Consider the following 16,527-nt stretch of genomic DNA (forward strand, 5'->3'; position numbering starts at 1 on the left):
GCGCAACTTGGTAGATATCCGAGATGACATTCAAGTTCAAAGAATGTGTTTGTTTGTTTTGTTTCCTTAAAAAACAAAAATGTCCTTTGCGGTCCTATTACTGTGTAACTTGATGCTGCAGTGGCCTCTGGGGTACAGAGCCCTGCGTATATTGTGCAATTGACAAAATAAAAATCTGTTGAAAAAAAAAAATACAACAGAATCTGAGGCTTTGCTAATGCTGGTTTCTTTTAAGAGAGGAGTGTTCAAAATAAGCAACAGTAAACTGGCTGGGATTTATATTTTGAAAGTACTGTACTAAAAATGTAAAGCACAAACTTAGTTTTAGTTCTGATGCCATCAAATAAAAAGGAAATCGTACTTTTACCTGAATTGACTAATAAAAAAAAGGATTCTTAAGCCCTTCTAATTACTATCTGTTCAGAGCAAGATCATGTGCAATGGTCAGACCTGGAATCAAATGTGGCACTGAATTTCCCGAAACACGTACAGATGCCAGTACATTTATGCTATTTTTAATATATATATATATTTTTTAACAAGAGATGTTCATCAAAAAGGTATGTCTAATCGAAGAGACCAAATCCCATATCTTCATCAGACTCCTCGGATTCCTCCTTCTCTTCCTCTTTCTTTTCGGCTGCAACAAATAAAATTAAGGAATTAAGTTAAGCTCCAATTTGTACACTACTAAAACAAGGTCGTGTTATTTCAAATTAAGGTTGATTGGCATCAAGGTCTGTATTACACACAGAGCTCCACTCGAGTGGACAGCCATTTGGCATCCTGATGGCGGTGTGCTGGTTTCTTGGTTAGTGTTTCAATTTATTAATCTCTTTCTTGTGAGACAAAGTATGCTGGATTCTAGTCTGCATAGGTAATCTTGGATATTAGAAGCAAGAGCTCTTTCTGGTCTCGTCTTTGTCTCTTTATGGATTTCAGATTGTGCCCCCTCTTTAAGCTTCGATGTATCCAATACAAATCGACAGTCTCTTCTCCTTTAAGCCAGAATCTTAATAATCAGACTGCTTTCTTCGTTAGCTGTGTATAAAATTCCCAGACCACCCAGGAGTAAGTGTACCTTCCCAACCATTTTAATAAAACGTTCCAAATAGCAACAAATATCATGGGGGCTGAATATCCAGTCAGGGTACTCTTGATTCCAACTAATGTCTCTTTCAGCCACCACCATACGCTCCCTGTCTCTTTATCTCACTATTGCAGGTACTTTTTCATTCCTGCTTTCTCCCTTAGTCACTGTTTTGCTTTCTCCCTATCATTTTCTTCCCCCTTTTGTGCTTTTCTCTGATGGATGAAATATTAGTGTTTGGGACCCACCTGCTAAAATTAAGCGCTGCCAGGTATGCATCTCAGTGCTCTGATAGTCCATTATCCCTCTGTGGCAAGAATGGAAAGGATCTTGCTAGACACTGGAGCGAGAAGGGGTTCTTGTTTTACCCCCCCAGGATGTCAAGCTTGGTGTAAGGGTCTAAGCTCTCAATGACAACTTTGACTGATATGAAAGTAACATGTCGACCATCCACAGTAGAAAGACCCTGTAGGACCATTATCTCCAGGCAGGGCTCACTAATTTTTAGCTAGGCTGGTGCACCCTCAGAATAAAATTATTATATAGGGCAGGACTAGACCCATTTTAAATCACTTCCTCACCACACTACCCTGGCCACATACCCTCATACACCCTACGGCTTCATTAAAAGATCTCCGGCAAAGAGCCCCTACGCAGGAGCTCGCCTGGCATTGCAGCGCTGGTCCGACGAGGAGCAAAAGCCCTACGACGAAGCATGACATCCTCCGGGGTATGGTGTGTGAGGGCATTCCATAAGAGATCTGAACACTCCTTCACTTTAGGAACTGCACATTCATATTCTTTCATATCTAGTTGGGAATACATGTGCAGGACCTCGGTAAAAAGCTCCCGGTTCCTACTTTTTGAGAAACTCTGACTGACCCTAAATAAAAAGAGGTCTGAATGGCAAACAGTACTGCCCCATTTATAGGAAATGAGGCCTCTGAAACACAAGACATTGAATTCCTTGAAGTGGGCATGAGTGACAGTAACCCATGTTGGTCTCCTAAGATCAGCAAGAACTGGACGTGTCAAAAGGATAAAGGAGGATTTGAATGAAAAGAAACTCTAAAAGGTGTTTTCCTGCCCCCTTAGCTCTCTTAACTAAGCCTGGAGACAAAACCCCCATTTATCCAGCTCTCTGGCACACATGTCATCTCCAGATATATTTCTCAAAGAGGCGAGGGAGAGGAAGGCAGAATTAAATACCGTAACTAGACAAGGAGAAATAAGCCTTTTACCTTCAGAAGAAAAGCTAGAAACAATAAACCAAGGGAACGTCCCAAGAGGACAAGTCAAATATATAAAAGCTCAGTTTTCCCAGTCAATAGTAGACTTTGAGAAGGCTGCTTCGTACACAGAGCCTACCTCAACCAGTTGAAACTAAACTAATTGATTTGGTAGTGCAGGGTAGGTACGGGTATCATCTAATCCCTAAAGTGGCAGCTGTCACTACTGACAACCTTAGTAAGCAAGGAAGCACTATTCCCCCCTCAATCTTTCAACTTAAAATGCCATTTTAGGATGGCGTTTTCAAACGCCTAAAAACGCTGCCTTTCATAGGCATGTTTTTTATTTATTTACAGTGGTTTCAAATTTGGAAATAAGCAAGTTGTGCTCCAGGGTACCTTACATATGGGAATACTCCATGGTTTATGAAAAACACAAAGAATCCGATGATTGAGAACATTTATATAAACTGTAAACTATGGAAAAATTCTGATTAAATTCAAGTACTGGAGAAGCAATACGACCACCACAAAAGAAAATTACAGACTTAACATGTCATCAATAAATATATACAAACAAAACCCAGATAATAAAGAACCAAGATCAGTGTTCAAAAAAATGGTACTCTTGACAAAGGTTAGGAAGCTCACCACGATACATTGTTGGGCTTTAAGGCAGGGGAAGCATTAGGCAAAGCTACTCTGTCTAATGAAAAACAGTGACCCTTGAAATGCTAGATTACATGTTAAAAACTGCAGATGCAGGTCAATCATACCTCCTAGTCCTGTTGGACTTGTCGATTCCAGTCAACATCATAGAACAAACACTAGACTATATGCCACAATAGATTGTGAAGAGGTTAATTGAGAAACTGGTTATATTCCTTTCTATCCAAATGGATCGTCATGATCTCCCTGCCCATTCAATTTACATGGAACCACGTGGCTCAAAAGTCCAGGAAAAGCTAACCGACATCTACCCGCATGTTGACGATACCCCAAATTACTTTTACATTTCCAGTCCATCACAAATTAACGAACTCGAAAGATATTCATAGACAAACTCCCAATTTTTACATACTGTTAGGTAGGATGGTCATCTAACTCCATATCATCATGGTAACGGTTTCCAATCTGGGCTTTTCATCTACAAACTATTGCCATTAGGTGTTCATATAATTAGTTAAATGGGAAGACACCAAGAATGTAACAGAATACATTGTATGGTCAAATGAAAGCCCAGAACCGGATTCAGTGTTTGTGATGACATGGAGCGAGGTTGTCCTTTAGATGAGACAACCTCCTCCTACGGTTCAACAAAGCTTGAACAACTCTTCTCTGTAGGAATATTTAGCACATTGGTCCCATCAGCTAAAGCACTTTGATTCATCATGGGACAGAAATATACTACTTAACCTGCCTTGCTAAACTATATCACTTAAACTCTTTCGACTCAATAACATCCTCCCTTCATAGTTGTATACGCTGGGTTTATCACAACGTGATGGCAGCAATGCTGCTGGCTTCCCCAAATCCTCACACAGCAGCATGCCTTTTCTAAAGCGCCGAACAATCCAAAGACAGCACTCTTATTTTGAGTAACCGCCACTGGCTTCCACTCGAAACTCGAATTCTTTTTTTAATTCCCTGCCTCAAATACACAGCGATTTGCCTTGGTCTTTCCTCCTACCCAAGAAACTAACCCCGCACTAAAGGAGGACAAGGAAAACACTAGAAACATATATAAAAGTTCAAGTGGTTCAATGTAAAACAAAACATTTACTTCGTAAGGTGCGTGGGATTCCTAAAGCCTAGGAGTTGCAATTTATTTATAATAGATTATAAACCACAGAATAAAAGATTGCCTGTAATCACAGAATATATTGCATAATTTTCTTTTTTTCTGCAATTAAGTCACTCGCACTGCATAATTTCATCTCACATATTTGGATAATTCAAGTAGCTTTTTGAATTACAATTGCATTCTCGGTAAACACAGAAAAAAAACGTAACGTATCCCAGAAGAAAACTGACGTATTAGTATGTACTAGTCCGACCTGGTGGTGCAAGCTCCGCCAGCAGCCGCAGCACTAGCAGTAGGTGCAGCAACAGCGCCACCTGCTGGAACACAGGCTAACTTCCCGAGGCCTATGGAAAATAAGAAAAACTAAGAAATTGCCAGATGAACATTAGTACAAAAACAGAACACTTCAATCAATCAATCAATCAATCATAGCATTTGTAAAGCACACTACTTACCTGTGGGGGTCTCAAGGCGCAGGGGGGTGGTGAATGCTGCTACTGCTCAAAAAGCCAGGTCTTGAGGAGTCTTCTAAAGGTCAGCAGGTCTTGGGTCTGCCATAGGTGGATGGGGAGGGTGTTCCAGGTCTTGGTGGCGAGGTGGCAGAATGATCTGCCACCGGAGGTCACTCTTTGGATGCGGGGGACTGTGGCGAGGTCGGCGGAGCGGAGCTGGCGGGCGGGGGTGTAGAAGCTGAGTCGGCTGTTGAGGTACGCTGGTCCGGTGTTGTGGAGTGCCTTGTGTGCGTGGGTGAGGAGTTTGATGGTTATCCTCTTGTTGACGGGGAGCCAGTGCAGGTCTCTCAGGTGGGGGTGATGTGGCTGCGGCGAGGGATGTCGAGAACCAGGCGTGCAGAGGCGTTCTGTTTCAGGAGTTTGGCCGAGACTCCTGCATAGAGGGCGTTTCCGTAGTCCAACCTGCTGCTGAGGGCCTGGGTGACCGTTCTTCTCGTTTCGGTGGGGATCCACTTGTAGATCTTGCGGAAGGTGTTGAAGCAGGAGAACGAGACAGCGTTGACCTGCTTAGTCTTGGAGAGGGTGGAGTCGAGGATGACCCCCATTTTCGATTTTTGATGAGGGCCCACTAAAATTATTTGCCTTTTCTTTTATGGTATTTAATATACTCTGTGGAAGTGCACACTTAAGCGTACAGGACAACTTCCCCGTTCGATTTCTAGTCATACACACGATCTAGTACTGCTCTCACTCAGTCTAGAACTATATATAATGGCGGAAAACACACCAAAATTACGAACAACACTTGCGTATAGACTCGTGAAACGAGTATCATTCCCAAGAAAACATCAAGGTAGGCGTGAATAATAAAATGAAGAACGAGCAGTAGTTTGGGTCTGAATTCTTGCTCACACTATATAGAACAGACTGGTTTTACAATTGTGATCGACTTCCTTTTGACAAAGGGAATACTTGAAAAAGTTGGTGAGGAGTAAAAGGCTAAGCGTTCGTTTCCAGGCTCCATCCAAAGTTTTTCAGGTTGTCAGCGCTGAGCCTGAAAACTTTAAGTGGCTGGGAAGCAGATCTGTGGCTTTGATCTCACCTGCCTGTAATTATGGAGGCTCACACGATGCCAGAATAACACCAGCCACCTACAGCTGATAGAAACACCCTCCGCACAGTTCAACAGCTTCTCTCAAACGCTTTCCATCTCGTCACCACATATCGTCCTCGTTAATCATACTAAGAGACCCACAAAATGATACGCATAACATACAAAACAAACATTTTTAACAAGCAAAAATAAATGCGTTTTATATCACTAAATAATGTAAAAGCATAAATACATTGATATAATTAAATATTGTACATAGCTCCCCTAAGCAAAAGTATACATGCTTTTCATATAATTGAATCCTGTACAGAGCTTGCATATCTGATGTCACCCTACAACATAATCTTCCCATTTGTGAGAACGTACTATAAGGCTGCCTCCAGTAGAGAAGTACATTTCGTCCACTTACACTAGCACCCCAACCTGAAGTAAAAGTTCCAGCTGCTTCTGGCATCACACAACCATCCGAGTTTTCAACCTCATCCTCCATCAATCACTGTCTGCGTCCTCCACTGCATGTCACCTCATTCTCAGGCTTTGTACTTCCAACACACTTCTGGTATCTAGCAAGTTTACTAAAATGCCATGCCTTCCAATCACTCAATTTGGAAAAATTATTAAACAACTCCACTACTTCAAAAGGACCTGTACATTTACTGCAATCCATTTCCTTTTTCATTGGATCCATTACTTTAACAATCTCCAACATTACCAATTTCACCCTAGGTTTCTGATCATAGTAATTTTTTTAGTTAGACCTACAACCATTATTCTTCTTTTTAACATCCAGAGATCGTACTCTGCCTGTGTTGTTTCATACATGCTCATTTATGGTAAACGGATCTCTTCGCTTCGAAACATTAAAGGGTGAGTATCCTGTTACTGTGAGAGTTGTGCAATAGGCCCATACAAGTTTTTTGATTTCCATCTTTTAGAACTCTTTACAGCCATTTGTAAATTGCCCACTAACACCCTGTTGGACTGTTCCAATACGCCATTGCATACAGGATGATAAACCAAGGTATGTTTCCATAAAATGTTTCTCAACAAGTAACCCTGTAACACACTTGACACAAAGTAGGGGCTGTTGCCACCGAATAGAGATTTGGAAATATCGTCCAGCTGGAAAACCTCACCTCATACACTAATTCTAAAATTGCAATCAAATTGACTTTCTCCATCTCACACACTCTTAACATTTAGAAAACAAGTCATACAATACAACAATGTTTTGATCAATACCCTGCCGATCTTGTATTGGTCCAAGTATAAAAAGCTAGCATTTCCCATGGCTCATCCAGACAAGCGAAAAGACATCAGCCTAAAAGTTATAATACTCTTATTCGCATTTGAGCATGCCACACATTCACGCTCAAACCTCCCCCTCTCAATATCAATTCCTGGCTATCAATGCATTTGCACTCTTTTCTTACACTTGATGATTCCCACTTGCCCTTCATGACTTAACTCTAGGACCTTGTACTAGAGTGTTGAAGGGGAAATTACTAAGACTGGACGGAGGGTCGCGGAGCTCCAAGTGCGAAAAAACCTACGCTACGCAGAGCTCCGCGAGCAGCTGAGTGCGTTAGATAAATGCTGTTTTCGATGATTCAGCATCAGGTGCTTGTCTGCACTGTGCAATAATCGTGAACGGCACCGTGCACAGCAGCAGTAGATTTTTACTCGAGTGGCAGCTTTCTCAACGTGAACGGACGGTTTCTCAACGCGAGCGGTCGCGAGCAAATGCAACCACTCGCAATGAGAAATCGGACCGCCCGCATTGAGAAATCTTGCCGGGAGGTTGATTTTCCATGCTCGCCAACTTGATGTTCACGATCGTGAATGAGGAAAAATCTCACCGGGAGGTGGATTTTAATTGCTCGCCAACTTGACATTGACGAACGCAAGCAAGGAAAAAAACGCGGAGTGCGAAAAAGTTTGCAAACTTTGCAAGCACAACGGAGTTCACTGCCCAGACTTGGAAATTACTTAATACTCAAATATGTTAGTTGCAAAATCTTTGTCAAATATAGCATAAAACTCTAATAGACCTAAAAAAATATATGTTTTTAAAAAAAGAAGAGGGTTGGGGAGAAAACCCCACCAGCCATAGGGATTGGGACGATTCAGGGCCATTGGTCTGCCTCTGAGCAGAAAACACCACTACCACCAGGAATTTAGAATTGTTTGTGCGCCCTTGGGCAAGGCTTGCCCACCATTTGTTTTTTATTTGTGGTTGTTTTCTGCCTGAACATCCTCCCCCAGCCAACATGCAGCTCCCTGTGTGTAAAAGCAATTCTGCTCCGCTTCTAGCAAGCGAGAGCATTTTCTGCTCTTGCTTACTAGAAGTGGAGCAGCATTTTCTATTGCTTGGCAATAGGAACCAGCAATGTCATGGGGGTTAGCACCCCGGGACTTTGCAGGAGCCGGCCTTGGGGGGTGATGGACCCCAGGGACATCTAGGGCCCCAGTAGGGGGCTGCCCCCATCCATTTTAGTTATTTATTCCCCCAGGGAGGTGGTGGTCCCCGGGGCTAAAGAGGGGGGCACGTGGCCCCCATATTCAAATATACAAAAGCCCCAGGAGATGGTGGCCCCCAGGGGTGGCTGTAACGGCCTCCCCTGCATTTTTAAAAACAACCACCCCTGGGGACGTGGTAGTCCCTGGGGCATAAGGCCTCGGATCCGAAGACTCCACGAAAACCTTTGGATCCGAAAAAAGATTTCGGACTCCACACCTAAGCCGAAGGACCCAAAAACCCCTTCTACGGCTCCAGAACAGAAATCTAAACCGCGTTAGGTAACCGAAAAATCAGCACGGAAAGCACACGCCGAAGAGGAAGAACTGTTTCTACCAGATCCCATCGATCCGAAACAGAGAACACTGCATGTGGACCCCAACGCCAGGCGAGACCTAAAAAGGGCGCTTTCTGGACCAACAGCTACCGTTCTGCCAAATTTGGTGCAATTCCGTTCAGCAGTTTCCTTGAAATTAACATGAGGAAAAGGTTTTGGGAGACCCCTTTTTTCTCAGCCCCCGCTTGATCGATCAACCTGAAATTTTGAAGAAAGCAGCTGAAGTGAGTGGTAAACTTGTTTGGAAACTTTTGCGAGGATTCATCAAACTGGGTCAAAGTTATTGGCAAAACAAAAATCTCCTTGCCTATGGAAACTAGGTCCTAACTACAACTACCTACTGTCGACTGCCAATAGGATGGCAGCGGTGGAGTCAGAGGACTTACATGACCATCCGAGACTTTATGCCAGGTAAGGAGCATTGTAGCAGGAGGAGGCATTGAGCTTTTTATCAACTGAGGAATTCATTCGACATTCCGATAGCCGAACTTTGTTGCAGTAATCAGGTCTACTAAAATGCTGCGGGAGGCAGTCGCAGATAAGATGTTTGATATACAAATTTATTTCACAGGTGACGGACGCATCAGCAGCGGGGACCACCACAGGTCATGCGACTGGTGATATTGGGAACAAATTAAGAGTATGGGAGAAAAATAAAAAAGCGGAGCAAACGAAATGGTAGAAACATAAATCCCTCACCAAATAGGTGGACGTGTGCCTCCGGACTAAGGATTCTTTTAGCTCCAAGCTTCGAGAATCCGAATATGGAAATGTTACGGGAATGGGCTGAGAGCAATATGGAAGCCTCAACAAGATTAAATCAGCATTTTAGGCAAGTATGGAGATATCGATCAGATTCAACTGAAAAAACAAAATCGAACTCGAGGCACCCTTCAGCACTGCCCCTCAACAGGAAATCATGGAGGTTTAAGTCCATCCAACACCTCAAAAAACATGAGAAAACAATAAAAGCTCGCAAAGCACAGACGTTTTTGCGAGATACAATTGATTACGAACCAGGCAAAATCTTTAACTTCGCTCAGCATTTTGACAATCTAAAACGGCAGCGGCTGGTTAGCACCAATAGATCACGACAGGAAAGAGGAGCTACAGACCCCGAAACTGAGCTCAGTTCTGACTTGGACACCGACAATGAGTCTAACAAACAAGAAGGTCCAAGAAGTAACTTGGGTGCGAGAGCTACTCTGAAGAATTAGATTTTTTACAGCAGGATCACCACCAAAACGCGCCCACAAAATCCAAACCCCAAGGGTGCAAAAGACAGTGACTAAGACAACGAGCCACAAAACAAGAACCCAAACAGAATTGGCAGAGAAAACAGCAGAAATAGACCGTGAATATACCATAGTTAACCTCACGCCACTGACTCTTAACAAGGCAGAGCAACAAATCTTGTCCATGGGTCTCTCATAATGTCCTGAAAGTTCATTTAAACATGAGCAAACACAAATAGAAAATAATGGATTTCCACGCCACCAGACAACCCAAACAAGTTATGCCTAAATCTACAGTGAAAGTACTCTCATCAAATAGGACTGAAAGTAGCTGATCTGAAATCGCTTAAGGAATTGACGGCTTTACAAAATGAACATCTAGGCTTAAATTCACTCATTTCTTGAATAGGAGCTGGCTGGACAAGAGCAACTAGAGATATGGTGTGAAAAAAATCACCTCTCAAACGAACGTCAACGTTTTTAATTATCACCCCACAAGATGGCATCATGTGTCCAGTGACCTCCTAATCAAGAATATAAAACAAATGGTCAAACAGCAAACTGAATAACACAAAAATTTTCATTCGCAACAGCAGAGATACTTTGATCAACAAGCAACACAATATTGTAATATCTAACTCAAAGGAGGAAACCTTATTCTCTGGACAGCAACAGCTTATAAAGAAGAAGTCCAACACCATCTGCAGGACAGCACCCGTTATATCAGGGCCACAAAGGAACAATGGATCCAAGTTAAAATGAAAGAATAGTTAACAGAGTGGTGCAAAAATGGACTCCTTACCCAAGAAGAATACAGTTTCCTACGAAAATCGCCCTGAAGATGCCTGTCCTGTATGTAATCCCCCAAATTCCGAAGGATCCCATCAAATCACCCGGACAACCGATCATCTCGGTAATAGGATTACATTCAAATGTATCTAAATATATGGACTATTTTCTGCAACCCTATGTGCAGAATTTACCATCCTTCATCAAAAACACAGGTGACTTTCTCAAAGTTATTTATGACATGCCATAGGAGGATAATTTAATTTTGATGTCCCTAAATGTTTCATCACTATACATAAGCATTCGCCACACTGATGGTTTAAGAGCGGTTGAACATTACCTTAGCAAAAGACCACCTGCACTACACCAACATACTCAAATGTTGATCAAGATGAATGAGGAATGTTTGTCTAATTATTTCTTCCTGGTTGATAATTGTATGTACAACCAAATACAGGGCCCACAATAGGTGCCTGCTTCCCCACCAGCTACGCATGTTCACAGATGGGCTGATGGAAGGAGTGGGTGATCAGTGTGGATCACTACAAAGAATGGGATGACAACATTGTGGTCTGGTTGCGGTATATTGACGATCTCTTCATCATCTGAAGAGGGTCGAAGAAGTGCTAAGGACTTCATAAAACATTAACGTGAACAATCTGAATCTAGATTTCACTGGGGAAGTCAGCTAAAGTAAGATACACTTTTTAGATCTGGAGGTATTTGTTGCAGAAGGCAGATTAAAAACCCAACTACACAGAAATATACAGATGGATTTTCACTTTTGCATGCATCCAGCTTTGATCCTGAACATCTCATAGCGCATTAATTCATGCCAAAAGAAATTGCAGTTTACCTCAACATATATAGAGCCACAGATTTACACTTAGAGGATACAGCAAGCAAATGATTATAACGACAGTGGAAAAGGTTAGTTATCTAACGAGGGAACATTTTATTCAGCCAATGCAAAAAACCTGAGACGGAGAGCACAGTCACGTTAATAACCACATAGAGCAATCAAATCAAACTAGCTAAGGCAGTCAGGAAAAACTAGCACATAATTTGCTCGGATTCTACCATAGGAACATTGGTCCCGGAAAAGCCCCAAATAACCTATCGCAGGGCTAGTTCAACGAGGGACAGTCTGGTGGGGACCAGTCCAGAAATAAGAACAGCTAATTGGCTTGCACAAACCAACGGTTTCAATAACTGTTCAAAATGTAGAGACTGTACAATTGGTACCAACACAAAGGAATATCTTTCTCCTTTATCTTTCCCACCTATTTCTATCAAAAGGCAACTACAATTGCAAAAGTGAGTTTTCTGTATATGTTTTGACGTACTGTTGTAACTTGAGGTATGTGAGCAGCACTGTGATGCAGGTTCATAAACCTATACTGCAACACATGGAAGCTATTGGGAACAAGGATCTAACCGGTGGCCAGGCACTGTGCCAAAATTCATCAAAGCGATGCCACACAGATGATGTATCTAGTCATAGATGTAATATTATACAACAGAGGGGGCGACAGGGTAGAAAAGCTTAAAGGAGACTTGAGAGTATGTACATTTTGAATCTGGATTCCAAATTCCCAAATGCTTTGAATATCGAAGATCTACATACCTTTTTGTAGTTGGGATCTGGACATTTGTCTAATACTACCTAAACGGTCTTGTTGATTTGTTAGGCTCCCTAATTAGTAAGAGCAATACCATGCAGTAAAAAGCAATGATGCGTTCTGAATATAATGTTCAGGAATGAGATTAGCAACACAGGTTTGCTTTGATCGCTCATTTTTCTGCACTGCAAACAGTTGTAGAAGGCAGCGCACATTCAGTAATTTCATTATATTAAAAAGAATGATGGATATTATTTTATTATGTAGTTTCCACTGGTAGAGCTACAGCAACAAACGACAATTATTTGAATGTTATTGACAAAATAATTATACATTTCACAGTGTGTTACTTTTCATAGCTTAGGTTTTGTATATATTGGTATTACAGAAAGACAAGAGTATTTTCTTTAGGTCTATGCCTGCCTTTAACGTTAAAATCGTGTGTAGCATGCAGTGTGCGGAGGAGCATGTGCTGCGTATGACAGGGACCAGGAAACATGCTGACTGGTGTGCATGGAGGACACGATATTGAAGTCAGCACAAAACCATAGTTTCCCTGCAAGCTGAGTTCATCATTCGTGGATTTGACATCTTGAATTTCATTTATTCCAGGGCAGCTTGAAAATATTATCGGAACCCCATCCTCGCAGCTTTCATATGTTTTGGGTGTAGCCTAATAACCAGAGGAACATTGCTAAAGTTGCACAGGACCAAAATACAAATAGTCTCAACTGCCTGCAGTTCTTAATCACTTGGGATAAATGCTGTTCCCTTGGAACCCTTCTGCACTCAAGTGGACTTTGTGAAAGTGACTCTACGATTATGAGCATAGAAATGATTTAGCTGTTGCTGCTGTCCTCCACAAGGGAATGGGCAAGCCCCAGGTTTTGGTACAAAGGTTACATCTGCAACTGCAAAACAGAAAGCTAAACTGCCTGGAGTCCAAAGGAGGAGTCCTCCAACAGACTATAGCCAGCAAGGTGCCCAGGAACCACGAGAACTTTGCAGCACTGTGAGTCAGAATCGCCCACATGATGGGACTGCATCACCAAAGGTATATGTGTTGCCGAGGCTCAATCAAGGATAAATGCAGTGGGCTTGCCCGTTCTAGATCCAACCGATATTGTACAGGAGCCCTTTATCTGACCGAACCAAGCCCCAGAGGCTTTTCCTCTTATCCCATCCCATTTGACCGCTCCCACCCCTAACAGTTCAAAAGTTACATGGTTTAAAACAACAGTTGGCCACCAAGCTTAAATGCAGGTTTCAATTGGGGGAACACGCAAGTCCAGTGGGTACCATGGTTGAACCAGTCAAACAAAAATGCTGCCCTACAGTACAGGCCCACTGCATCAACTAGTGACCATCTAAGATTTTAACTACACCCTCTCCCTCTGTCCATTGATGTGGAACATGAACCCAGCTATTTGGTCCTGTATCTCACTGCTAACATATCAATACTTAATTATAAACTTGCTTGTGGGTCTATTTTGGGACATGGGTGGGACCGTATTCTAGTTTGTGCACGGTACAGGAAGGTGAAGGCGAGAGAAAATGAATGATAGGAAGTAGGTTGGGTTTAATAAATTAAGTTTGGCCTAGAGCCAGCTCTAGCTACTCACCGCCCTCATGATATCAAAAAAACAAATTTAAAATACATACCTATGTTAATATATTGACAGACTTTAGATCAGCAGTTTTATCCACTGGTCTGTTTAACTGTCATCCACATTTTGCTTCTGCCTACTACAGACAGCATGGGTAAATGGGCCATAACACTCTAGGCACAGGTTCTTGAAGTGTGAGTGACAGAATGTTGCCTGATCACATCTACAGATCCATCTAAACAGGTGCGCTTTAGTGCTTAGGGAGATGGACCAATTCCTTACTTTGTAAAAAAAAAAAAAAAAAAACATTGTTAGTCTTTACTCTTTTTTTAATGTTTAATCATTCTTGCATGTTTAAGAATCATACGGTTAGAAAATGGCTCAACTTACCTGGTCAAGTAATTTTTTTTCTTCTTAATACCCTGTGCACTGGGACTCCGCTAATTTGGCCCCAGTGCATGCGATTTGACCCATAAAACATGCTGAAATTAACCACACCGCTTATTGGCATATTTAACTTACCCTTAAGTCCCTAGTACAGTGTTTCTCAAACTGCAGGTTGGCCGGGAGTCAATTTTTGGCGGGCAATGAAAGTCCAAACAATAAATAAAGATGCCTTTAAATATTGTATTTATCTGGTCACATTTGCTGTGCTTAAAAGACAGGGGTCAAATATCAGGCTAAGTCTTTTGACCAATTGAATAGTTTTTTAGGTTGAGCCTAGGCAGCGCATGCACTTCTGGAAGACCTGTGGTAATAATTCTACAGAGTTTAATCCCACCTGCTGCTTGCCACTGGCTAACTCCTCTGTTGCTCTTTTTTTCCATTGGCTGGTGTTCTGATACATCATTTCCGTTTTGTATCAAGAAAAAACGGCCAACTAGTTTACTTGCGTGGTAGGTGATTATGTGTTCTTTTCCAGACTACTTATTTCATATCCTGCATGTGATTCACCAAGGCGCCCACTTAATTAGATTTGTCCTGTTCACTTCCACGTTGCACACAAAAGAGTCTCAAAAGAGGACGTTCCGTCTCAAAATGTTGGCATGCACCTAAATCTCTCACGCTTATTTATCCTCTTGGGGCTGTGCCAGAATACCTTTCTCCGCTGAAGACTGCGACAGTACTTCAATCGGCTATGGGACATCATATACCATCTCCTTCACAAGTCTGGGGGACGTCTCAGTTTATGTTACCTATGCCACCAGCAGATTTCTTCAGCAATATTGTCAGCATCATTCTCTGCAGTGTTGGTGAATCGTTAAATCATTTTTGCGTTATGCCACTGCTTATTGGGTGTGGATGAGATTGTGGGGAAGTGGTCAGTTTTTTTAAATTTGTTAATCTGCTTAGCCAGGGTCTTGAATTATTTGCAATGAGAGAGATTTTATGGGGGAAGCCTGGAAAAGCCAGTTGCGTATTCCAGCGTCCTGCAAGACACAGCTTACTAGAAGAGTGTTCACTGACAACTGTGTAGGCGTATGTTTATTTACTGTGCTTTACGAGCCTAGAGTTGGTTACTTCTCTCCGATGCCTCCCCTCTCCATCACACCCCCCACTGCAGGAGCGATGCATAGACGGTCTACAACAGGCATTGTTTGACAGTAATGATGGGCAGGGGTGACGTCTGCACTGCGGTGCGGCCCAACAGACCCAGGGACGCGCCGCAGTGCAGACTTCAATGTAATGGTGTTTAGTCCCAATAAGACTCAATGTAGTGCTTTGGAGCAAAGTGTATGGAGACATTGAAAGCGCTCACGTTTTACTTTTTCAGAAGTGAAGCACAATACTCGAACCTATCACTTGCCCGCTGTCCGCTCTTCAACAAAGATGCACATTTGAGTAAGATGAGTGGATGATTAAATTAAGTTCTCCACTTTGAATCCTATCACTTTCTTAATATAGTTTCCGTGTTTTAGACGTGCAAAATTAATGCCCACACTTCATTTTGGAACGCCGTCTTTGTTTTTTCAGGTAAGAGGCACATTTTCTTCTTTAGAGCCTTGAATAGTGAAGCCTTTTTTTCTCAGACAGCAGTGTGCAGGCGTAAATAAGATTAGAATGTTACCTATATAAATAGCTTAGAATCCATCACATTTGTAAATTAATGTTCTCACATTAACTACGAATAGCTTAGGAAAGCATTTTGAACATTCTCATTTGACAACACAATAAAACCGACATCCCTTAGAAAAGGTATTTGTCTTCATCGATTAGTAATTTGCTACTAACCAGCTTGTGGCTCTCATAATATTTGGCCCACAGCTCAAACCTACAATAATAAGGCTTAAAAAATGAATCTCCTTCGAACACTACCAAGTCCGGGAAATGAAAAAATGCACAAGCGTACATTTACAAAGTACCGATTTTGTCTATTTCGTTATACAAATTTGGATCAAGGTGGAAAGAAACCTGCAAAATCACTTTGTTATGTCTGTTGCTACAGAGCAGAATATTATCTTCAAGTTTTTGTATATGGCACGGTCCAACAGTGTCTCCGTAAAACCAATCTAATACGGATTTTTAATTGTATGGGCATCAGGATTTAAAACAATGCAGTAATGTCATGCTAGAGTAGCAGAGACCCGCAGGTTAGTCAGAGTTTTATTAAATTCATGGATAAAGTACAGCTTAGCCCTGTCGATATGCTAATTTCAATACAAGGGTCAACTACTCTGATTAACACATTCAGTCTGGAGTTTTCAGGTCGAGCATTCAAGACCTCTTGTA

At 42.0% G+C, this 16,527-nt stretch overlaps 1 protein-coding gene across 1 annotated transcript in view; it reads right to left on the reverse strand.

Moving 5' to 3' along the window:
* Positions 1-566: 566 nt before the first annotated feature.
* Positions 567-16,527, reverse strand: part of LOC146770457 (large ribosomal subunit protein P2-like) — a 33,783-nt gene continuing 17,822 nt past the window's right edge. The window contains exons 3-5 of the mRNA XM_085640444.1: positions 6,455-6,464; positions 4,383-4,467; positions 567-648 (exon numbers count right to left, since the gene is read on the reverse strand). Of these exons, the coding sequence (XP_085496570.1) occupies positions 567-648; positions 4,383-4,467; positions 6,455-6,464 (177 nt within the window). The remainder of the gene's footprint in view (positions 649-4,382; positions 4,468-6,454; positions 6,465-16,527) is intronic.

This window comes from Triturus cristatus, unplaced genomic scaffold (assembly GCF_964204655.1).
Source record: "Triturus cristatus unplaced genomic scaffold, aTriCri1.1 SCAFFOLD_105, whole genome shotgun sequence".
Taxonomy (NCBI): domain Eukaryota; kingdom Metazoa; phylum Chordata; class Amphibia; order Caudata; family Salamandridae; genus Triturus; species Triturus cristatus.